Here is a 26,663-nt window from a genome sequence, read left to right on the forward strand (position 1 = left end):
TAGATGGCCTTTCCACATAAGTCTTTATCCTTTTAATATAACACATTTAAAAAAAGTCACATTCAGCAGAGACATTTAAAACTTTCAATCATAGTTCCAGTTCAGCTTAGTATGTATGTGTGATTTGAAGGGAACAAGGAGGTGATGTAGTGGTGGAGAGCTGTTATTTCTCAGCAGGAACGACAAGCAGGATGATCTGCAAGCTTCTGTTGAAGGAATCTGGGGACACACAGAAAACCGTACAATGACATCATCTCTCATGATATACATTAGGGATGGAAAGATTCACCGATTTGCATTGGTACGCGGATATAAAAGTGCATGATGCAAGTGCACCGATTACAAAAGTGTGCACAGGATACAACTTGGGATGGATTCGCAATGCATAATTTCTAACATCTTTGCAATGATTTATTTACATTGTTATTATTAGAGAGCTATGCCTTTATATTTTAGAGATGTGACCAATCATTTGTGACCAATAGTTTGATATTTAGATTAATTCCTCCTCTCTTAACCGTTTCACTGACTAGGGTGCGCTTTCTCATCTCCGCTGCTGTGGTCATATTCGCCTCTGTGGAGGCCAATGTCCGACTGTGTCACCTTAGAGAGTAACATTAAAGAGTAAGAGCTACAAATTCTTCCAATTCCTACAAAGCAACGACAGCTTCCTTTTACCTGTATGCTCTGTAATTTCTCCTCTACTCTTCCCGCTGTAAAGTGTGCTGCGAGTCTGACCATCAGACCACCCCACGTGCACACAGACACACGCACACACACACACACACACACACACACACACAAACACTCCACACAAGAATCAAACTGCTGTGAGGCAACACTCATACTACCTGATACAGACTTAGGAGATACGGCATAAGCATTCTCTAACAGTACAGTATGTTGAAAAATCTAATCAAATTTATTTATTACTACAACACAATCACAACGTGTAGTGAAATGCTCCAGAATGCATCTAACAAGTAGACTAAAATATTTCTCAAAGAAACGTATAAGTGTAAAGCCCTATTACAGCCCTAGCACAGGAATAGTATTACCAGGAGGCCTCATGTGATTTCAAAAAAATTAAATAAACCCATGTCTGTTTCTAACGGGATAAGCAAAGTCTGTATTTCACTTGGATTTACTGACATTATCCCCTGCATCAAGGCTCTGCCAAAACTTTCATTTATAATTGCCAACGCAGCCTACACAACTCCGAATCACAGAGATGCTGATTGGCACGGGACTCATTTTATCACCCAAACTCTGTGTTAGGTGAAATTTGGTCTGTAAATCGCGGTGGAATTATTTCAAAAAATACACACATATTAAACAAATATAAATACACATGTATCCCAAAAGTAATACTAGTCCTGTTTGAATAGGGCTTAAGTTTCAGAAAGAAAGAAAAACAGTTAAATTTAGCAACTGCCTCTGAAGAAATTCCAGTATTATTTCCCAAATATCTTTGCAAAACCATTGGGGGTACTTGGGGTAAAAAAAAAAAATTTACTTTAGACCATCTGTTCTAATCATATGTGTTGTTGAATGTGAAGTTCCATTATATATTAAATTATAACTTACCTAAAGCCCTCTGAAGCCATTTTGGTCTGTGGTTGAAGTGAATGAAGATATAGTAGGCGGGGAAGCCAGTGAGGGAAATGGCAAATCCAATCCCTGTGTTGACCGGGTCCGAGTACAGAGACAGGAAGACCATGAAGAAACATGTGAGGCAGAACACCACTGGGATGAAGAGCGGGACCTGTGGACAAGTGCCGTCTGTTATTAAGAACTGTGCCCATGCTTGGACACTTTGAGACTGGTGTTCTATCAGGATATCTGTTTAAATATGAATATAAACAATCCTATAATGTTTTCAGTTAATGTACTGGTGCCGTGTAACTTTGAACCTTTGTAACGGGAAATTTTAACCATTTACTTTAGCTTTGTCTTTACAAGAGTCGGCAAACGAAAACCAACAGCGAAAACAAACCGCATCGTCACAAAGCTCTCTCTCTCTTACTCTCCGTGTGTGTGTGTGTGTGTGTGTGTGTGTGTGTGTGTGTGTGTGTGTGTGTGTGTGTGTGTCACTCTGTCTATCCGTACGTCGGTCTCTCTCTTCGTGTGCCTAATCACGTGTCTCGCTTAAGTCAAGACAGCCAAAATCCCCATGAACCTGGGTGTTTTAATTTGAAATTGTTTTATTTTGTTAAGTATCCAGCTGCACTGTGGCCTTCCTGTATGTAATTACCTGCCTGGCTCGTCAAATATACTCGTTGGTCTCGACAGAGTCCAGCACTATATGTTTTTTTTCTAAAGTAACTTCCTACTTCAAAACAAAACCATTGATGCCATTGAAGCGCTAGTTCAGAAAACAGGTATTGGTTTATTTCAAAATCAATCCAGAACGGGCATTGATGTCGGTGCCTGGTATACACCTGGCTGGGTCGTATACCTCAATCATCAGTCATCAATCATTTTGGCCACAGACACGAGCACGAGCACTTCTATGAATTCTTTTCTTGACTGCCTCTCATTTGGACTCGGTCTTGAGTTGGATTCAAACCTCTTTGGACTATGTCTCAACTAGTCCTGGTCTTGGACTTATCTTAGACTCGACATAGCTGGACTTGACTACAGCCCTGCTTGGACACCTCTATCTCCCCGCTGTAAAAACTCACTGGGCGCTGCAGTTTTTTTTGGGGGGTATAATACAACATATAACAAGTCGCCCAAATTAACATCAGTGCTGTCAACACATCCGGGGCCGTACTTCTGTCCTTCACAATGAAATGGCATGCTTCAACAATTCCAAATGATGCAATAAAAGCTCCTAAATTTTCACTTTGAATGTAGAGTTATACCGCCACCTGAGCGTTCTCCATAGCCTACGTAAGTGGCCTGAAGTTTATACTGTACTTGTGCATCTTTAAGAGAATAGCAGGGCCGGTGTGTGTGTGTGTGTGTGGGAGGGAATGTGTGGTAAAGAGAGTGAGAGCGTGACGGCGATTATCTTCGGAGCGAGTAGCAACTCCAGAGTCATAGTGAGAGAAACAAAGTGTCTCCCCTGTGCTTTCTGACTTTCTGAATCTGTAGCAGTAGAAGTTAACCCTCTCCTTGATGTCATGTTGTTTATGAAGAAGGAGAACCAGGAAACGAGTCGGGGGAAATGCAACGCTACCAAGCCACGGTCAAGCGAGGTGCATCGCCGCGACGCGTAGTTACATTGTACACGTCAGGCTACAGCTACAGGCTACTGCAGAAGCATAAATCACGCTTTAGATGTGTGTACATTACTTCTTACATCTATCTGCACTTTGGGGATGATCGCCAAGGAAACGCACCGCAAAAAGATCGGAAACTGCATTGACCGGATGTGTCCGGTATGGCCAATAGCCGCAAACGGTGTCCAAGCCTGGACACAGTTAGGTTACTCACTATATATTGTACAAGAACAAGACAGTGGAATACAATAAAGTCACCTGTATTTGGGTTAATATTGTGGCACAGATTCAGCTACAGCTGTGTAAAGTTGTGGAAACACTGACCTTAAAGGGGCGGGGGAGGTCAGGTTTGGTATATCGGAGGTAGATTAAACCCAGCACCACCACACCGATGAACAGCCACCGCAGGAAGCTCATGAAGTTCAGCAGGCTGTAGATGTCGCCTACAAACAGCTGGAGCATTGTCATAGGGTACTGCACACACAAACACACACACACACACACACACACACACACACACACACACACACACACACACAAGAAGTAAAAAAAAAGATTTGTACCCAATTTGGTAGTTGCAGTGGTTTGTATAGACTAGAAATCTCTTTTCTACCACGGCCAAAGAAAAATATTCTCGTTTGTGATTGGTCCATTAAAAATCAATTTTTATGACACCTAAAAACATAGGTCAATTGTTTAACCATACTGTATGTCACCATGCAAGGTATATGCAGGAAACCAAAGCAACATTATGCGTCACGATACCAGCAGATGATAACATTACATGGAATATGGTGAGTAGCATTTGATTCAACATTAGTATTGGTCTTGTCATTACAGATTGCTAAATGCTAACTGCTATTTCAAACAAGGGTTTTAATGGGATTTAGTGTTGTCAGCATTGTCTAATGAACAGTTATTATTATTATTGTTCATATTGCAGTAAACTGACCAGTATGAAGACAGCAGCCATTGGAGTGTGTCTGTGGACATGGATCATTGACAACACCTCAGGGAGATGTCCTTCACGTGATGCCACGTAGAACATTCTGGGGAACACACACAAGCATGCGCGCGCGCGCACACACGCGCACACACACACACACACACACACACACACACACACACACACACACACACACACACACACACACACACACACACATACAGAAATTTGAGCAAGAATGACATGAATTTAGTTACAAGTGAAATAATTGATGTATGATCTAAAACATGCCCATTTCAGTCTTGAATCACATTCAATCAACATTGACACGATGAGATTATTTGCCGTAACAAAAGCAGGTGCATAAATTCAAAGATTCAGAAACCTGCACACTATGAGGGTAAAAACTCCAAACAGAGGCAGTGAACTAGTGCAAAACATACTGTATATACATACACTAAATACTATAGACAGTCAGTTTACCAAAACACCTCCCCGTCAATATTGTATATGTCCCCTCTAGAACATCACAAAATAGCGGTAAGTGAATGTACATAAAAGTGAGAAGAAAGCCAGCAAAGACGAAAGCATTTGTACCTTGATAAGGCAAAGGTGCCGCCATTCATGGAGCCGTAGCAGGACAAGGCCACAAACACCGGCACCGCTATCGAGAAGTTTCCCAAGAGCTTCTCTGCAAAAGTCTGTGACAGGTCCAAACAGAGGGAGTAAAGTTAGCAGAGAGAATTTCTTATTGCAGTGTATCTGCTCACAAACTCGTGACAATGTATATCATTCCCTTATTTCACATGAAGATATGTAACATTATTCACTAGACCTTTCTTTTGAGTATCAAGATAGCTAGCTTATCTGTTAAGAAACTCTGACTGTATTGTTTTTGTCACTTACAGGCCTTCAATACCGAGTGAAGAATGTAACACAGATAGGGGTGTGTGGGCGGGGGAATTTGATTCACTGCAAATTAGGACAACACAAGCAGCAGAAGAAACATTTTCACCAATCTGACAACACTCCCATTGCGTAAAATACGGATGCTTGGTTAGGTGCAGAGAAAAAAGAAAAAATCCAAGGCACTCTTCTTCAAAATTATTTAAAAAGCCTTTATTTTACTGGCTCTTTCATGATAGAAAATGTAAAAGACATTGGGAGAAGCAACCCACGTGTAGCGGCATGACAGCCTTCTTCAGGGTGGTCAGGTGCCTTTGGCGTTGTTTAGCGTCCTATCTAAACGTGCTGGGTCGGAACTTTTGACGTCACTTTTGACGCAGTTGGGTTTAGTAAAAGAATGTGGGTGGGGTTATAAAAGGACATGCAGGACAAGCACAGGACAGTTAGGCAGGCAGTAATTGTCATTAATGGGTCATGCAGAAGTGGGAGCAAAAGCTGCTTATTATTCATGAAGCCATTCAGTGCTAATAAATCACAGTCCACGCTTGTATGGACAAGCACTGGCTGTAAGGAAAAAACTCATTGTCATTTAAGATCATTGCTAAGCAACCACTCTATAATAATGCAATACTGTTTTGTTTTTTTAGTATTGAAAGCATTAAAGAAAATGGTCATAAAATGTCATGCATTCCACCTACTGAAATAGGATTAATCCGTACAGAAAACACAAAGATCACAATGTGTGCAGTTATGATAAGGGATTTATACACTGAAACAGTTCTCCATCATGAGATTAAGAAGGCAATTGTTTTTGTTTTGTTCTCTTGGTTAGTTTTCTTTTATAATGTGCCTTGTGAAACGGTGGAAATGATCTGGATCAGTGATGGAAAAGACTGAAGTGGTTATTACATTCTTATAACACATTCGGGCAGTGTGTAATCTCACCTGATACAAGCAGAGGTTAACAGGCACATAATAGACTAATATAGAGTCCCCAGAATTTAAATGCATCACTTTGTTTTCAACACCATTTTGCTCATTTTGAGAGGATAACTGTACAGTAACTGCTGTCTAAACAAATGCCACAAATGTTATATTATCCCATATGTATGAAATGTATTTGTATGAAAAGTGTATTTTACGATGCTAAAATGACTGTTTATTTACATGGAGTCTGGTGGCTTTAATGAATGCAAGTTTGCGGGTTTTTATGTTTAAAAAAAGGATCTTACTCTTTAACAGAAAGGTCGACCTCCTTAGAAATCCTTTCCATAATGTTGTCAGAAACTTAGAAAGATTATTTTTCCCATCAGGCACTTATCAGACAAAAACATAAGAAAATAGCTAGTAAGGGATCATGTCCTTGTTGCAACCCAACTCCTACTGGTTGGCTAACCAGTCTTACAAAGAATATATTTACTATGAAGCAATTTCAAAATGTAAATATTGTAGCATTTTCATTATGATAATATTGCATTAGAAGGCACACTTAGCTCTAAGTTAGTATTGTTTTCTGATGCTGTCAAAAGATCCTTAAAGTGATGGTTCGGAGTAATTTACCCTAGGGTCCTTTGCACCATGACCTCGAGCCAAACACCCCCCCAGAAGCTTTTTTCACCTGGGTCTAACATTGGGCAAGTTAGCGTAGAGTAGCGTTAGCCGCTGAATAGCTTAGCGCAGGGGCTAATGGACCCACGTTTGTATCTCTTAAATGACCCCACTAATAATGCCCGAAATGATACCAAAGGTCTACACTAGTACATATAGGTTATTCACTCACAAAACGATGGATTGGAAAGTTTGTAAGTACACCAGAAGTTTATGTAAATAACACTTGCCTGCTGGCTTCTGTTCTCTGCTGTTGTTGTTGCTGCTGTGAGACGAGTGCTTAGGGACGTCTACAAATTACAACACCGAAAAGAGATGCAACAAAAATATTTTTTAATTTAACTTATTTTTTAAAGTAAGTGCTGTAATATAACTAGTAGGAGACAAGTAATAATTGAGGTAAGTTTGGAGACATTACCTTATTTAATCATTAAATTAATAAATATTTTTGTTGTATCTCTTTTCGGTGTAGTAATTTGTAGACAGCCCTAAGCACTTGTCTAACTGCAGGTAGCAGCAGCAACAGAGAGCAGAAGAGAGCAGGCAAGTGTTCATAAACTTCTGGTGTACGTACAAACTTTCCAATCCATCGTTTTATGAGTGCATAACCTATTTGTACTAATGTAGACCTTTGGTATCATTTCGGGCATTATTAGTGGGGTCATTTACGAGATACAAACGTGGGTCCATTAGCCCCTGCGCTAAGCTATTCAGCAGATAACGCTACTCAACGCTAACTTGCCCAATGTTAGACCCAGGTGAAAAAATCTTCTGGGGGGGTGTTTGGCTCGAGGTCATGGTGCAAAGGACCCTAGGGTAAATTACTCCGAACCATCACTTTAAGCTCAGTAATTTGCTCAAATTCTCACAAAATGACAGTTATATGTATGTCATGCTTCAAACTCTTCAACTCTTTCTGCCTATTACCCTTCACAACATACTTCTTAATGATGCCGTCTACCATTGCTAATTGTGCCTTGAGGCCAGACTCCTCAAGACAACTTCTAGACAAATTAAGTTTGCGATGTAAACTTTTGCTGGCTGTCTGTGGGGAAGGAAGAGTGGAATTGTTTTATCACATCACAGCCTTCTTAAAACAGAGAAATGCTCTTAACACCTTTCTTAAGGCTCTCCTATCACTCATCGTACACAGGGCAATAAAACTAAGTGCATTAGAAAAGATCAGACATCTCTTAGTGAATGAGACTTCACCAGCTAAAGGCTTACAGTAGCACCGATAGCAGTCCTCATTCTAATAAGCGAGGGTGTCTGTTATTAGGGGGATGTCCGTGATGTGATTAGCATTACAGGGCTGGGCGGGAACAATCACATTAACAGCTGCTGGAAAGACGAGCTGTCGGAGACACTTATAATTACATGTTAAGTGCAGGAAGGCAACCGCGGGGCTCACAGTAGGAGTAAACATCGCTAACAGCAGAGAGAGGTCAGACCTCAACTAAATGCATTCAAGTAGCACACACCACTGCAGGAGAGCCAAGGCCGGCTCCAAATGTGAAGAACTCAGCTCAAGAAAAGAATATTTTTCATTTGTGCAATATTTTGAAGGCCTTTCCTTTCCTTCTTGGTTTAAAAGTGTTAGCATTACTTACCACAGCGACTGCCTCCGAGGCCAGGAGCTCCTCTGCTGACATCACAGTGTAGTACGCCACATTGGTCAGCACATAGCAGCAAGTCACAATCGCCATGGAGATACAGATGGCTAAGGGCACATTCCTGATGGCAGGGGGGACATTGACAGAGGAAGTACACTGTCATTCATGTGTCTCACTCACTTTCATTTCATCTCTATTATGACCTCTACCTTTCTAGTTTCTGTACTTTATTCATAGTAATACAACAGTGTTGCTGGGAGATTTAAATCTTTCAGGATTTCAGGAGGATGCTTTGTACCAGAAAATCTCAAGTAAAATCTCCTATTCAAATAATGGTGGCCAGCACAAACAAGTACAGGCTGGAAATCACCACCACTATTACTTTGACAATGTGTCCACTGGCAAGCGTCATTTCCACGCTTCCCATTCATTGTCTATGTAAGCAGCCGCGCAATGCATTCTAGCTGTGTTTCTGCGAGTTTGGAGGGACAGGGCATCGAGTTGCCCGTTCTTCATTTGCCTAAGGTTGAGGTCCATGCTACTTTATGCAAATCAGGAAGGCCACCTCTCGAAAACTCTCTTAAACTGACTGTTGTCGATAGAAAACGAAGCCGTGGCTTTCGGGGAACTATTTTGCTTAAAATAAGAGAAAATTTCCAAACGAGCCGCAATGTTGGTCCATTTTGAAATTCGAAGCAGAGATTTTGTTTGTTAGTCCAATCAGGTGCAGCCATCACAGTTGTAGGAGGTTGGAGCCTGTTTTCTTTGCTTGTCAGTGGTCATCTAATAGAATATTGCCAGCGGCAAGTCCATCAAGCCAATACTGGGAAGCAGGGCGATCCCTCCCGTCAAAAACGCCAATGTGGACACGTACCATGATTGTGTCAATACTTTCTGTCTTCCCTACCCTTTCCCTGTCTGTGGCTCTCAGCTCCAAGCCCATTGGTTCCTACTGAAGACGTCAACAAACTATTTATTGTTATTTTTTCAATGGGCTCGGTAATTTCCTAAATCAGCTGACCACTGTTACAAACGTTACTCAGACAGGAGGAAATAGTGCATTTGTTGGGGGACTATTTTTTAGCAGGGGATTTGTCCACATTTGGTGCTTTAATGAGTACTTGGGGAAGCAGGAGTGTGTGTGGGATTGAGTCACATTAAACTACAGTTTGTGACGTGCTCACGGTAACAAAGGAGCAGGTCACCAAGTGCAACAATATGGCTCATTGATGTGTTTTTAATCATTTTTGGACAACAATGGAGCTCTTTGGCACAGAGGAAGAAGATATATCAGGCTTTTGACACACACAATACTTGTTAGTATGCATTCATTGTTGGTTTGGGTCTGCACATGAGATTTGTTGAGAGTAGAAAATATCTCTCTTTTAGCTCTAATTTTATCAACTCCTGAGAAAAAGTTTCTGTCTCTTTAGCTGCTAAATGCTCGACTATGTTCACCAGCTTGTCTCTTTCTGTTTCTGCTGTCTGGTGCTAAGCAGGTAGCGTACAGTACAGTAGGTTTAGCCCAGGGGTCCGCAACCTCAGACACGCGTTATTCAACCAATGGCACAATAGCAATAAGTGTGCCAGAGAGTTTTTCGGAAATGTTAAAATCTGCATGACAAATGGCCTCTTTCACAGCCATTGGCAGGACAGCTTGCTATTTACGGTAGTTTGATTGACTTTTTCCTGATCTGCATTCCACAAAGACCCGCCCTAATCTGCCTCTGATTAGCTAGTACTCGTTGCCTTCTTAACGGAATGTGGCGCGAAGAGAAAATAAATGACACTGCCTGAACGGGGTCGGTAGATGATGCTAGCGTTAATGCTGATATGGCACACTGATTAACATGATCATTTTTAAAATGGCACTTCATATTAAAAAGGTTGCCGACCCCTGGTTCAGCCTAATGCTGATGGGAACCGGGTTGATGAAAGCCATGAAGGTGAACCAACACAGTGAAGTTTCAGACCTTAAAACCAAAACAATGAGCTAAACAACGCTAAAATGATTCGTAGAACTAAGGGGAAATGCAGAGCAGGTTCTGTTGGTTCACATAGTCATGCAGCCCATTGTTGATATAAAAAAATTATTGATTATAGCTGCTATAAGCTAAGTATATTTCCCAGTGATATGGCATAATTTACCTTTGTGCAACTACTGATAACAATATTTTCCTTTTGAATGCAGCAAATGCAGACAGACTGTCTGTCATCCAACACATGGGTTAGACTTACCGCTCAGGGTTATCTACCTCCTCTATCACAAAGTTCAAATAGAACCTGAAAAAAACAACAACAAAAAAAAGAGTTAGTGTATAACCACCAATGATTGACAAATTGATTGATTGATTGATGAACCACCCCAGGGGTGGTCAATCATGTGCAATGCATATAGAACTGAAATGAAGACACAAAATGATGTGCGACAAACTGACAAACTTAGACCATTTAAGAATATGTTTGAGGAATGTTTTATTCATTTGTGTGTGTGTGTGTGTGTGTGTGTGTGTGTGTGTGTGTGTGTGTGTGTGTGTGTGTGTGTGTGTGTGTGTGTGAGGACCACACCTACCACCCAGCGTATGCATACATCCCAGAGTAGAAGGCCAGTGGCATACCAGAAAGGTGCACTTTGCTCAGATCAAAGGCATTCTCAAAGTTCTTGGTCTCTCCTGCAAACACACACACACACACAAACACACACACACACACACACACACACACAAACACACACACACACACACTTCTTGTTGACATTTTGAAGCCCCATAATTGCTCCAAAATGAATAGGGATTGTTGCAGCAATGGAATGATTGGTGCAAATAGTTCTTACACAAGACATAGCCATAAAAATAATTATAACCATAATCATCAAAGTAATTTTAACAATAAAACAATGAATGGAGCCTTATTAGCTTAGTTAAATAGATTCCTCTGTACAACACAGGTAAACCAGAAAGTGTTCTGTTTTATACAGCAGCTAACATTTATATAAACAAAAACTGCTCATACAAACACATTAAACAATCTAATAAGACAATCACGTTGTAAAGATGCCTGTGTGAAGACATGCAGAGTTGACTATAGCAGAGTTAGATTTATCAGGTACAATAAGGGGATCCTGGGGCAAAGATTAGTTAAGGAACCCCCATTGACCCCCCATTTGTGCTCATTTGGACAAACGCAAATTTATGTAAGAATATGCACCATGTCAATTTTCACAACAATGGTAATAATGCAAGACTCTCCTTAACAGCCTTATCATTTGAGTTGATATTGGTTTTTTTTTGTGGTGTATATTTCAAAACAAATTTGCAACCAATCAACACTAGCTGACACAATAAATATGGTGCACGGTAACGGTACTATTTTATTGAAATGCAGAGCGTAATGATATTTTGTGTAACTAGGTGTAATTAGTCATTTGGGCGCTCTGGGTCAAGATGTACATTTAACTGACATGCAGCACAAGAATGGGACAGTTAGGTTTAGGAAACATCGCGGGTGGGGTTACAAAATGTACGTTTCAGGGACGCAAGGGACAGGAATGGGACACGAACCCCGGTCTCCTGGGTGAAAGCGCTGTGTTGTTTGATCACACACTTGATCAGACTTCTGGCAACCGTTGTCCCTCTTAATACTACGTCATCTAACACCTATTTTCCACCAGGCGCGTCTGCGCTGCTTTCCGCAGGCGCCGCAACCACCGCGGGCAATCGCAGCCATTCAAGTCAATACTTGATGTGAAGCTGCACTAGTCTTGTTTTATGGTTGTAAGTGGACTGATGTTTATACTTGTGCGCTAGTGTGTGTGTCGAGACGGCGTGTGTGTGTGTGTGTATGTGTGTGTGTGTGTGTGGGGAGTGGGTGATATAGAGCGGGGGAGAAGTGAGAGTGACAGCGAGCGAGTCCTACCGACCCTAGAGTCATAGTGAGAGAAACAAAGTGTCTCCCCTGTGTTTTCTGACCACGGTGGGAAATCTTTAGCAGGAAACGCTTCGGCATTTTGTGTGTAATGCTGCTCCGCTGTCTGCCCTGGTCCCTGTCTGTCTGCCCTGGTCCCTGTCTGTCTGCCCTGGTCCCTGTGTATGTGCGCGTCGCAGAGCCGCTCACAAGGCAGCCTCTCGGGAATTACGTCACACAACATAGTAGCCTACCGTAGTATTGTACTGAGCAAAGTGCCAGTCAATTTAAGTACACGCTTAATGGTCCCATGAAAAACAGTGAAAACCGGACATTTTAATGAATTTATAAAACCCCCCCGGACAGTAGGTAAAAAGTGGACATGTCTGGGCAAAAGAGGACGTTTGGTCACCCTAGTTAATGACTTTTACTTGCTTAACTTTAGCTATGTTTACTTGAGGTAAAGATAAAGGGATGTTTTAGCTGACTATGGTAAACAATAGTCTAGCTAGAGTGAAATACAAGAAATACCTAACCTAGTTAGTTATCCGAAGGTCTCTATTCTTTGCCATTAATATAGCATGCTATCTCTATAGTATTAACAGTCCCCACAGAATGTTGTCACAGAAAACTAAATGTTATAGTGTCACTGTTAATGCTATTGTACTGTTATATCCTTCAATTTATTGAGCAGATGGATAATGGACGATATTTTGAGAGAGGGAGAAAGAGAGAGAGAGAGAGAGAGTGAGAGAGAGAGAGAGAGAGGGAGGGAGACAGAGAGAGAGAGAAACAGGAGTTTGGCAGGGCATCTGATTCTGAGGGAATTGGCTTGATTGAGGTAAGTTATGTTAGTGGTCTGCGGCAATGGTTCTCAAAGTGGGGTCCAGGGACCCCCAAGGGTCCTTGAGGGGGTCCCCAGCAAAAAGTGAAATAACTTATTTTCACTATAATTCCATCCATAATTAACACTATGTTTCATAGATTCATTCATAGCAAAAATCCCATCAAATGGGGACCCCTGGACAAAATCTAATCAAATGGGGGTTTGTGGTCTAATCGGCATTTCAGTTTAGGGGTCCTTGATGTCTGAAAGTTTGAGAACCACTGGGGGGCTACAGTGCTAAGGTCTACAGGGCTAAGAAAATGTGAGGCGTTTTGTTTTCTTCCTAAACAGGCATATGTTGGCAGGTCTAGGCACTAAGGCATAGCCTAAACTAAATTATTTTATATTTATTATATATGCTATATCCTGACCAACTTAACTTTCTACATTATGTTATACAGTATGTAAATTTTGTAGGCTAGGCTCTACATGAACATACATACATATCAGTCCCTCCAATTTGCGATGTTGCGATTGCAACAATTCATGCAAATTCAACCAATCACCCTGGTTTTTATTTTTAAAGTATAGTATACACACAAAAAAATCCATTTTTTTTTGCAATTTTCAGTCTCTCGCAACTTCATTGCAACAAAAATATCAGACTCAGCAGGTCTGGCCTAAGTACGTTCCCCCCATGCAGCTTTGAAGTATCTAAAAGCTAACATTAGAATAACATTTGTAAGTAAGAGTTTACAAGGTAAAGTTTTGCATAGCCTGGGGGCTAAGCCCCCCCTGTCTTTCAATCCTAGTGACGTCCCTGCAGCCGGGCAGGAAGTGAAACAGAGACAGAATCCAGTCAATTTACCAAAAGACTCCCCAATATCAACATCGTACATATCTCCTCTGCAACACCATGGACAACAAGAGATTCATATCGGAGGTGGGAAAACATAAAACGACACGAAAGATCTTCTTTTTTAAGGTTTTTCATAGGATCCACGATGCTCTTTGGACACCGAAATTTAATCCACTTTCTCCAGAAAATGGAAGTTTTAGCACAAGCGCTTGCGTGCCTCCTTTCAGCAACGGGGTTGCAATGGAAGACATTTGTTTCTGTGTGTCAGTGGGTTTTATAGTTTAAGGCCCCATGCTGTGTTTATGGTACCTCTGAACCAATGGGAAATCAAAGTGAAGCTGAAGGTGTCGAACCTTATCTGCAGGAACCTCCCTGAAGCCATTTTACACTCTTCTCCTCCTGGTAGTTTGGTGACAAGGGCTGTGGTTTTTCCACTTAGGCCAAGATCTCTTTGTCTGTGTCCACATGTGCCACATGTGTGTCTTGTCTCCAGAGGTCAGTTAAATCTGAGGCCGTTTGGTTAAAATCAGGTTTAACACCACTGATGGTCCCAACAGTTGACACTATGTACGCTTACGTAATAAACACGTGATTGTTCTGTACTTGTAGAGACAATACAATCGGCGAGTCGGGCAGGCAAGACGCTCCGCTTCTGAGACGCTCCCGGTTGGGGTATGGCGCGTGGCGGAGGACGGAACAAACCGCAGAACGCAACAGACGCGTCCGGTGGAAAATCGGGGTTTCAGCCCCGCATTCGAGCTCCTGCTCTGCCCAGGGCATTCCATACAGACGCTAAAGGGTGATTTTTGAGTCAGTATCTGACGCTGAGAGCCACTGACCAAGGGTTAGTATATATTTTTTTTGTACTTTTAGATACAGAATTGAAATTTGCACTACTATGCTTTCTACATGGCAGGGTTGGAGGATAAACAGCTCTAATCATCAGTTCTTGGCTTCAGCAGGTCTGCAGTTCAAGAAATGTGAATGATAATTAAGGTCATTTTTAGTAACATTACACATGATACAAAAAAACAATTCCAGTGGAGTTCATAGCTGTGGTGAACTTTCACCAATATTGTAGTACACAGTTAGGTCCATAGCTGAGGGGAAGAGGGTCTCTTTTAACCTTAACCAGCTGTAAGGACATTGTGAAATGCCTGAGCGGTTGCTTGCTGTGAGCAGCTGTGTATCACGGCCTGCAAGGCTTCAAGTTTTTATTTTACAGTGCATGTGGTTGTGTGAGACAAAGGAAGCCATTTTAATTGTTACAGCTGAGAATGTTCCTGAACAGCAGCAAGGGTGAATCACTAAATGTCCTACAGACTCTTGGTGGTAAAAGAGGCTATTAGATTGATGGAGATGTGGTGATGGGACTGGGTATTGTTCAAAAACTTTTGATACCGATACAGGTACCTATACCTGGAATTCAATACTGGTTCTTGTACTAGGGGTTTTCAACGTTTTTTAGGCCAAGGCCCCTTAGTCTCGCTTTGCCAGACCTACCTCCACAGCGCTGCGGAGGAGGGTCTGGCGGGTCCACACAGCATTCCGGGATGGGAGAAAAACGAGGTCTGGTTTATTGGCATTTCTTTAAACCAATCACTATTGTCTTGGGCGGCGCTAAGACTGGGCCTAAAACCTTTATACATACTGTACCTTTTTTTTGCATAGAACATAATTGTTGATTTTGTGCAATAAATGCATGATTTTATAAATCAGGTTGTTTTAATGTTAAACATACATCTGGCACAGTGAATCCTTAGAATTAACTGTATCTGTGGATCGCATTAGTGATTACCTTACCTATAGGCCAGTAAGCCTATCATCATTTGTATTTGCTAATAATATATGAGAGATAATAATATGTAAGATTCATGTTAAAACTTCAAAATGTAACTATAATTTGCAGGCCACCCTGCATTGACTCTGAGGACCCTCTAGGACGCAGATCTTTCCATTCATTTTGAGTGGTAGTGTGTTTAGGCTGTGGCAGGGGGACGCGCAAAAACGACTCAACTTTTGGAGAAACGCAACCCCACGTCACGGGTGGCCTATCGTGTAACCGAAGATCAGACTTGCCGGTGTGTTTTGAGCTACGGTTTGAGGCGGTGTGAGAGTCCCGCACAGAAAACAGGAAACATCACTGCCTCTATCTCTGCCACAAGAAAGTTTTAAAACACTAAGAGGGTAATCAATCTCACCATGCTCTGTAACTGGACCATTTGGTATTACACCTGAGTCAAGCCATCTAACTAAGGCACAATCGGATAGCATTGCGTTTCGCTAGACGGCTGATTTTGATCAAATGGAAAGACAGCAAACACGAAGTTCGGCACCCAGCCCTAGTGATGATGGTGATGGGGAAGATGAAGGCGCCTTACCTTTAAAGAGCTGGTACACTCCAGGCACTATGATGATGCTGATGGCCAGCAGCTTGCTGAAGGTGAGGAAGATTTGAATCCGAGCCGTCCATGTCACGCTCATACTGTTCAGGTACATAACAGAGGCTACCGGGACAAAGAAAGAGACACAGGAATTAGGTTTTTATTGGTCAATTTCATAGCATACGATTCATTTCCAGTGACAACTTTCAGTGCCAACGCAGCAAGTGCTGTAGTGTGTCCTTCGTGCAGCAAATGGGAGAGTTATGACATGTCTGACTTAAATGTGTAGACTGGAGTTTGTGTCTCATCACAATTCAACAGTTGTTGTTAGTCGCTTTTTAACTGTAACCGGGATCTTTGTGCATCAATTTAACCAAGTGTTTTAATTTGCTAACCTTACCCATACCTCAATCTATCTGCCATAGGTAGGTTCCATAAGTTATTACTTTTACTGTTAGCATTGTAATTATTACTATAACACTCATGGGGGTCACTTTTTTGCAAGTACTTTTAAATATTTTCTTAAGATTTTGTTATTGATACTTCTGTCCTTTTAAGATAATATAAAACACGATAAAATGACAAAGAGCAACTGTTGCTGGCTGCTGCTCATACCGCGCTGGAACTGGAATTCTACTTTAGTACGATTATGAATGCAGGACTTTGACTTGTGATGTATATTATACATTGTAGTTTTGCCACTTTTAATGAAGTAAATGATGACAAATACTTCTTTTCACCAATGCCTTCCTCTTTTACATTTGAACACATAAAGATGATTTTTTTGTGTGCATTTTAGGCCTTTATTGCTACAGGACAGCTGAAGAAATGAAAGGGGAGAGAGAGGGGGGAATAACATGCAGCAAAGGACCGCAGGTCAGAGTCGAACCCGGGCCTGCTGCGCCCAGGAGTAAACCTCTATATATGGGGGCCCGCTCTACCTTCTGAGCTATCCGGGCGCCTGCCTTCCTCCTTTTCAATGCATATTTCCTTTCATTTGCAGACCAGTTGCAACCGGTCAAAATCATAATGTCATCCTGACATATTGTCACACAGATGTATTAATGTAACGGTGTATTAATGTTGCGGTATACATACTTATGCTGATGGCGGTGGCCAATTTGACAGCCATAGGGGGGATACTACAGGGCATGAACAGAGGCTCCAGGATGTACTGACCAAAGGCCAGAGAGATGACTGCCAATGCTGCAGGCCTGGAGGACACACACACACACACACACACACACACACACACACACATACACACACAAGCATAAATATAAAATATACCTTGTAAATACAATCTTTTCAGCACAATTGTCTGAAATTAAACATTTCAATTCTGCATTTATATATTTTAATTGGTACAATACATGCATAGTGAACATTTTATATTTTGTACTGTATTAATAACACAACTGTAGACACGTGCAAAACTCGAACCACAGTTTGCACAGCAGCAGTTCATGTGGACCAAACTCTAGTTTGTTTTTCATTGCCTAAACACAGTTTTCAAAACTCTACACACTTATCCCACGGCTTTAACCACAACCTGCACAACACTGTAGATTTACAGCAGTTTTTTCAAATGCTAACACACTGCTGTCAAAACTGTTAACCACACACAACAGAATGGATTTCAGCCTGATGAATTTGCTGATTGCAGTTTCAGCTGAAAGACTAAGCAGGTGTATGTTTTAGACTTGTAGTGAACACATATATACAGTACAGGCCAAATGTTTGGACACACCTTCTCATTCAATGTGTTTCTTTATTTTCATGACTATTTACATTGTAGTTTCTCACTGAAGGCATCAAAACTATGCATGAACACATATGGAATTATGTACTTAACAAAAAAAATGTGAAATAACTGAAAACATGTCTTATATTTTAGATTCAAAGTAGCCACCCTTTGCTTTTTTTGATAACTCTGCAAACCCTTGATGTTCTCTCAATGAGCTTCATGAGGTAGTCACCTGAAATGGTTTTCACTTCACAGGTGTGCTTTGTCAGGGTTAATTAGTGACATTTTTTCCCTTATTAATAAAAAAGCAAAGGGTGGCTACTTTGAAGAAACTATATATATATATATATATATATATGCTGATGCTGATTTTCATTCCCTCTTGTTTACCTTAAAAACTGTTAAAAAATAAAATTAATAGTAACTCAAATAATTCAAACTATAAAGATGAAAAGTTTTTAATTTCTGTATTTGTATTTGATGCTAGTGTTTTGACTGTAGCTCAGGTGACTGTTGGTAACGTAGACTGTACTTAGAGTTTTGCACATGTGGCTTCAGTTGTGACCACTGTTGTTTAGCAATCGAAAAAAACTGTTGTAATTGTATTTGTAAATTGTAACGACACAATACAGAAATCAATTAATATTAAACTGGCAGGCATAATAAGGACAACATATTAGTACAAGAAAAATATTTCTAAATGGGGTTAGGGTTAGTGCGTGCGTGTGTGTGTGTGTGTGTGTGTGTGTGTGTGTGTGTGTCCCTTGTGTTTGGCTACAGATCATTTCCTGTTTAAAAAAAATACATTTGTAATTCGAGCATATACCCATATATATACCCAAAAATGATTTGGACAAAAATAGCAAATACTCTTTAATACATTGGTTTAAATTGTTTTTTTTATATTTATATACTACGATACATATTTTTACATACATTGAAAACTATTTTTGTGTAGAGAGTCATTTATGTATAAACCCCAAAATACACTGTGTGAACCGTACTGTGTGCATTCATTCCTTCATTATGATACTGATCTGACCACATAGGCTTGGCTTCAAAAAGAATCAAATAAGGTTGGCTGGTCTCACAGGCTCATCGTATGGCTCATCACCGTTTCCCTCTTCATTTCCCACAGCAGCCGCTGAGCTGCTGAAGCCGGGGAAATCTCTCTTTGTCTCCCCCGTTGTGATTTTCATTCTCTGCCTCTGTCTCGGTTCATTTCCCATGGTTTCCATTGAGTGAACCCTCGCCCGAGGCCAGCATAAAATTGGCCAGCTCAGGATAGCCACGAGACTGTTTATACTATTCGCCTTGGCTGTGTACATACACAGCCTCACACAGAGTCATTTTCTCACCTAAACTAAACTCAGTATCTCCCTTCACGAGGTCACAGCCAGATAGGACTTTTATATGTCTCTGGTGTTGAGGGCTCTGTCACACAACACAGTCTAAATAACATTCTCAAACACAGATCATGTGCTTGGGAAACAAATAATCTTCCATCATTGAAGGTTAACTTAGTTTTTTTAGTTGTTTTTGGCCCATTGGTCAAAAAGATTGGTCCATTATTAAGCAAGACGGCCGCAGTTGGCAGCTGGGAAACAATGTCTTATTGTATGTCTACAATAAGTGCTTTTTTGCCACTGACAGGCTCAAATTATTATTCCAAGTGTCTGACAACATTAAGGAAAGGATCCCTGCGGATATAGACCTTTTTATTGAAGAGTTCAACAAACACATCCTTTTTGTGTAACATGAAACGGCCCCAAAATAGCCACCACCAAACCCACCAGACTTTATTTAAATAAAAGTCATATCATCATCCTTGAACACACTTCATTCAAAGTCGACAGAAACAAAATCAAATCAGTTTTGGTTCGTCTTTCCACTGGTTCAACAATCACCACTCTGAAGAATCCACATTTAAATAAAGGCTTTTTATAATAATTTTCACAACACTTAGATCCTTTTTTTCTTTGAAGAAGAATGATGATGATGGTTATCTTGTTGTGTAGACTCATTTTTGATGAATGAGAGCGGTCAGCGCTAATCTCCTGTGACCACTTCATAATAAAAGTCAACTTGTGTTTCGCCACAAGTCCCTGCTGAGCACACCACCTCCGCACACTCCTCTCAGAAAACCCCCGTATCGTTCCAAAGTGTGAACCCAACGCAGCTGCTATATCCCCACAAGACATCCCATTCTTTCGGTTTTCTAATATAAAACTAGCATATTTGTCTAAAAAAATGTTTACGTCCGTATCATTCTAACTGTCCATGGTCTCATTGATGACCAAATGATTTCCGGGTATGCAGCCGCTTACTACTTACGATCGCTTCCGGGTCACGAAAAAAATGAATGAGGAATAAGATTTATACACACAATTTAATTTCCGAGTTCCATCTACAAACACATCAAAGACAATCGGATAACGAGATAGTTTTTCGTTTTCCGTGTTTTAATATACAAACAAAAAACGAATAATGTGTTGTTTTCAGTTTTTTGTTTTCCTATTTATTAATGGTAATTGGGAAACTGGCCGTTTTTCGTTTTTGTTTTTTTCCTTTCAAAACGAAAATCCGTTGGCCGCCAAGTACACGGACCCTTGTGCACTCCTTTCTGTTTGTTTTCCATTTGCACAGCCAGGGCTGTGTAGAAAATAGAGAGCTAGGTGACCGTGAGGAAATATTAGCTGAATTTGACAAAACGTTGATTGGATTAACATCACTTACTATACCTTTAATGCAGTTTTAAGGCGACTGTAGGTTCAGTAAACTTGAGGAAAGGAGGTAGACATTACCTTATAGCAATGAGATCAGCCCATAGCCTTACGAAAGCCATCTGAGGTCCAAAGGCTTCCATTATATACGTGTAATGGCCCCCAGACTTCTTAATACAAGTCCCCAGTTCGGCGTAGGACAGGGCTCCTGCAGTGACAGAGGTGACAGATTAGCTCCGGCTCTGAAACATGAAGGCAGGCACAAAACCACATCTACAGAGATGTACAGTCCCTCCCTGGGCCCCATGATCCGACAGACTGTAGGAGCCTTTCAGGATCTCAACCCATAACTTGAGAAAAACAGATTTACACGGACAAGTTTTAATTACAAGTTAAGGGAATACGAATTAAGGGTAGCGGGAAAGTGGTTAAGGTATAGGTATTAGAGGATAATGTGCTTGGACGTTTCATTACTGCACAAAATCTGAAGGATTTAAGGATATTGCAACAATATATGCTAGAATACAGAGATGTGCACGGCATTACTTCAGCACCGCCTTCTGCAGCACTGATATTTCAACTCTGTCTCCTGGAAATTGCTGTTATGTAGTACTACATAGGCCTGTAACAATTATTACATAATTTGCTATATTTTTTAAGTAATCAGTTTTTCTTTGTTTAATCGCAATGAATTGCTAACCTTAGCTAAGGTCCTAAAGGGTGTGACTGTTGATAGTTTTGTCAATTTAATGTTCATTTAAGAAATTATTCAATGTTTTATGATAATAAAGAGGCATAGTTTACTTCATATGCTGTTGTTACATTATCTGGGTCACATAACTGTGTTATAAACAAAAGATGTGTCCTGGGATTCATTCAAAACTTCTTTTAATTTTGACTGAAAAATAAATATATGAATAAATATTTGTGAATTTGAGTGAAAGAGGCTTGCAACACAAGCACTTTGGTTAGGTTTAGGGAGAGATTGTGGTTTCGGTTAAATGTTAATAAATGCGTCATCTCTCAGACTTCAAGACACTGCTGACTTTTTTAGGTGTCTGACAACAATATGGAAAGGATCACTACAGAGATAGGTCTTAAGGCCTTTCTGGTAACCAGAAAAAGCTCTGAGGTCCCTTGAGCTAAACCCACCAGATTCCATAAAAAAATACTTTTAGCGTGTATAGAGCCAACATATTTTCACATGTAAACGTAAATGTAAATGGATAAACTATGATTTTATTTCAACCAAAACTAGAGTTGTTATGGTTGGAAAAGTGGAAAGACTTCCTTAAACGGCTTCCCATATTTTAATTTTGTTTCTGTCGACTTTGAATGAACTGAGTTTTACGATGCTAAAATGCTTATTTTCATGGAGTCTGGTGGGTTTAGCGAATGCAATTTCGCAGATGTTTTCATGTTTAAAAAAAGGATCTTACTCTTTAACAGAAAGTTCGACCTCCTCAGAAATCCTTTCCATAATGTTGTCAGACACTTAGAATATTAATCTGAGTCTGTCAGTGGTAAAACAAGCACTTTTGTGAAGGTAAATACAAGCTGGACAAATGCCTTACTAACTTACATTGTAGCTTGTTTCCGAGGTTGCCGACTGCAGTGATCTTGCTAAATACTGGACCAATGTCAAAGATTGTTGTTCCCATCAGTCACTTAGACACAAAAACATAGGAAAATAGGGTCCAGATTGAAGACTTTAAAGACTTTTTAATTTTTGAAAAGACTTCAACATTTTACAATAATTTGGAGCCCCAAATTATTGTAAAATAATCTGCTTTGACTCTGAGGACCCCTGTTGAAGATCCCTGGTTTAAGGTATTACAATTTCCAAAACATTAATTATATTACAGTTACTAATCCAAGTAACGCTGCGTTACCAGAATGTGATTTGTTTTTTGTGCCAGGTAGGCTTTTCTTAAATGATGATGTGATGCGTACGCTAGCCAAAGAGATAAACGAAGGATGGAGGGTGACGGAGAGAATAATTTCAACAGCTGGAAGTATTGTCATTATAAAGAGGCTTTGATCCGAGTGGGAACATGGATGACATCCAGCATGTCAATTTGAGCCTCTCCTCTCTCGCCGGGTGCACGCAGGCACAGCGAGTTACTATGGTGACTGGGATTCTGGGTCGCCAGGTCCTTTTCATAATGTAAGCCTACTGTATGGGAAACTTAGTAATATATATATATATATATATATATATATATATATATATATATATATATATATATATACATACTTAACATAGTAATATGAGTAATGTAACTAATTACTTTTGATTTGAAGTAATAAGTGAAGTAATATTATTACTTTTTTAAGGAGTAATAAGTAAAGAGTAACATATTACACTTCCTGAGTAACTTGCCCAACACCTTTTTCACTAAAGATGAATATAAGAGCTGTTTACCCACTTTGGGTCTTTCTCAGGGTTTAAAATTAATTGGGATAAAAGTGAATTAATGCCTATATATTTACACCAAGATAGCACTGCTCTGAACTCTGTACCCTTTAAAGTTACAAAGGACAGGCTCACGTATTTGGGGGTGACTGTAACCAGGGACCCTACACGGCTTCTTGAGAAGAATTGGAATCTGAAAATAACGCAGTTGAAGCAGAATATAGATTTCTGGAAGACTCTCCCACTGTCACTGATCGGGAGAGTAAACGGCATTAAGATGGTGGTTCTCCCACGATTCTTACACCTGTTTCAGTCGATTCCATCATGCATTCCACAAAGCTTCTTTAAGAAATTAGACTCTATTATAATTCCCTTTGTCTGGCAGTATAAAGCGGTGCGGATAAACAAGAAACATCTATGTAAAACAAAAGAAGAGGGGGTTTTGGTCTCCCAGATTTCAGATGCTACTACTGTGCTAAACGCGCTGGCTTTCTGGAGGAGTGGTAAATCCAGTGAGAGCATGGTTGGAAATCCCCCAGCCTGGCTTTCTATAGAGAAATCAGCCTGCCGCGGGACCTCTCTCCCGGCCCTACTGAACAGCCCTGTTAAGATAAACAAAGCTTTATACGGAGGGAACTTTCTAGTACACAACTCTTTGAAAGTCTGAAAGCAGATTAAACTATTCTTGAAAGCCCCAGACATGTTCACAGACAGCCCCATCTGCGACAACCATGCCTTTAAACCTTCAGGGTCGGATCCTGCGTTTGCTCTATGGAAGGAAAAAGGAGCGGAATGTTTGAAGGATTTGTATCAGGGTGGACACCTCATGCCCTTTGAGCAATTAATGAACAAATATAATCTCCCAGCATCTCATCTTTTCCGATATCTACAAGTCAGGCATTTTATAAAGTCTTGCTTGTCTACATTTGCAAACATACCAAGGCATGACACACTCGAAAACATAATTAATGTTCAACCAGGCAGAAAAGGAGCAGTGGCAATATTGTACCGGTCATTGATCAAACATGAACCAACCAGTACAGATAGGTTAAGAACTGAGTGGGAGACAGAACTGGGGATGCCCCTCACTGAGAAATTTTGGGATTCATGTCTTAAGAACATTCAGAGGTGCTCAGTGAATGCAAGACTTAATCTAATACAATTTAAGGTAATACACAGGTTGCATTACTCAAAAGTAAAAGTAAGCAAGATGTATCCCAACGTATCAGCACTTTGTAATAAATGTAAAAACCAAGAGGGCACCCTCGCACACCAATTTTGGTCATGCCCTAACCTCCACTCATTCTGGTTTTCCATATTTGATTTTTACTCAAAAGCCTTCAACAAACATTGGATACCCAGCCCCCTTGTGGCCCTTCTGGGTTCTACGAATGATATAGCTTTGAACTCTGGCAGGGACAAATGGCCAGTATACTTGGGTACGGTACTGGCTAAAAAACTTGTATTGAGATTTTGGAAGTCAGATGATGTCCCTTCATTTGAGATGTGGTTGAGAGAGCTGGGTGAAGTCCTCCATTTAGAGAAGATCAGATTCATGATTGCAGGGAGGGAGAATGTGTTCGATAGGGCATGGGGACCGGTCATGGAACACTTAAGGGGTCTGAGGGAGGTAACGGAATGATGAAGGGTCCCATATATTGATAATGTGGCATTAGCGATTTCATTTTTTTTTTTTTTTTTTTTAATCTCTCGACTCCTGGTTTTACTTTCTGGTCTCTTAGTCTTGATATTTGCTATGGTGCTTCAACATGATTGTTTTCAGAACCCGCCAAATAATTACAATTGTTCTTGGTTGCTGCTTATTGTTATTGTTGTTATTGTAAATGTTAAAAAAAAAAAAAAAAAAAAATGTTGCTTGTATGGACAAATGCAGTCTGAACCCAATGCTGTTCTGCAATAAACATATTTATAAAAAAAAAAAAAAGATGAATATAAAAAACAATTGATTGTATACGATATATATATTAATATTGATTGATATATATACGGTATATTGTTGTGCATCATAAAACCAAGCTTAATGATGGTTTTTATAACAATAAAGGAGCAACATAAGCTGAGCCGACAAAGCAAGCTAAAACTAGTTTTTTAGTTATAAAAGAGTAGTTTTTGCTCATAAATTGTACATAAAAACCATGCTTAACCTCTGCTTAGTTTTTTTGTACTTTTGTTTATAAACAGCAAATGTTTTTAGTAAGGAATAAAAAATAAATACAGTAAGTTGTTATAGGCAGTTGCTGGGTAGTTTCCGTTTTATGTGACATTTATTTTAATAAAAATAATTTGAAAAGCACACTCTTGGAAGAAGACATCACATTGCTATACTTATGGACTTCTGTTTATCATTTTCTTCATTTGTTCTCAGGAGTTATTTAACCCTTGTTTCATTTTTCTGTCAACCATACAAAAAAAAAAATTCTGGGTACAAATTTAAAATTTAAATAGTTTAAAAGTTTAAAAGTTTCATCGTTTTGGTCGTCTTTTTTTGACACTTTTGTTGTTCTTTTCCACGTTTTTTGTCTCTTATTTTTCCGATGTTCTGATTGATTTGTCCTGAGTTTTTTTTGGGGCATTTTTGTTGTGTTTTGTTCCAAAGTTTTTTGAAACTTTCTCTTTTATCCATTTTTATATTAAATGCTATAAAATTTTGTAAAACATCCAAATTCAACAAAAGTAGTGAACTGATCATTTATTCTACTTGTGAAAAGTGTTGTATGGAACCATCCACGTATTTATTTTGTTTTGTTTTGTTTTGACAATTTGGTTGAAAGAATATCCTAAACTTTCTGATACCCAACTTTTTGGGAACAGTCTGTCTGTGTACAGACAGTAAACATATTTCAACCAGCACCTTTCCCATTTAATGGAGCAACTCTCAAAATATAGAAAAGACAACTTTTTCATCTACGGATCCACATGTGAACTAACTCACCGAAGAGTGACAGCACCCCGCAGGCGATCCACACTATCAGGGACATTCCTACACTGCCCGAGTGCTTCAGGATGCCCTTTGGAGAGATGAAAATCCCGGCTCCGATGATGGTGCCGATGATAATGGAGATCCCTCGGAGCAGCGTCACCTTCTTCCCCAGTCCCACCTTTCTGTCGTCCCCGTCCTGCACAGTCCCATTTTGGGAAACTTTGTCTCCACTTGCTCCGACTTTTCCACCATTCTGAGTAGATGCAGACCTTTTGGTCATTTTTGAAACACTGCCTATAACACACTCAACCCCAAGCAGTCTCTCTCTCTCTCTTTTGGAAGGGACTCAAAGTGTGTTTCACCTGGGATCTGTTCTAGCCTGGACCCACTCAGCCTGTGTGACTGGTGCAGGCAAAGTTACAAAACTCTCTCTCTCTGTCTCTCATTGTCATTCATGCTCTGCTCACTAAACTCTCACTGTACACCCTAGAGGCGTGCTCCTAACCCCCTCTGACTTCAAACTTTCGTAGTTACTCTGCTCTGTATTGCTGTCTCATCGTGTGT

General features: G+C 40.2%; 1 protein-coding gene across 1 annotated transcript; it reads right to left on the reverse strand.

The window, feature by feature from the left end:
• slc7a11 (solute carrier family 7 member 11) lies at positions 1-26,663 on the reverse strand. The gene is made up of 12 exons (XM_028589830.1): positions 26,112-26,663; positions 20,824-20,950; positions 17,371-17,486; positions 16,270-16,395; positions 10,873-10,972; positions 10,539-10,583; positions 8,298-8,421; positions 4,771-4,874; positions 4,180-4,276; positions 3,552-3,701; positions 1,588-1,765; positions 1-219 (listed from the first exon to the last, which is right to left on the reverse strand). The coding sequence occupies exons 1-12, from the start codon at positions 26,377-26,379 to the stop codon at positions 164-166; spliced, it is 1,491 nt and encodes a 496-aa protein (XP_028445631.1). The 5' UTR covers positions 26,380-26,663; the 3' UTR covers positions 1-163.

This window comes from Perca flavescens, chromosome 10, assembly GCF_004354835.1.
Source record: "Perca flavescens isolate YP-PL-M2 chromosome 10, PFLA_1.0, whole genome shotgun sequence".
In the NCBI taxonomy this organism is placed as follows: Eukaryota; Metazoa; Chordata; class Actinopteri; order Perciformes; family Percidae; genus Perca; species Perca flavescens.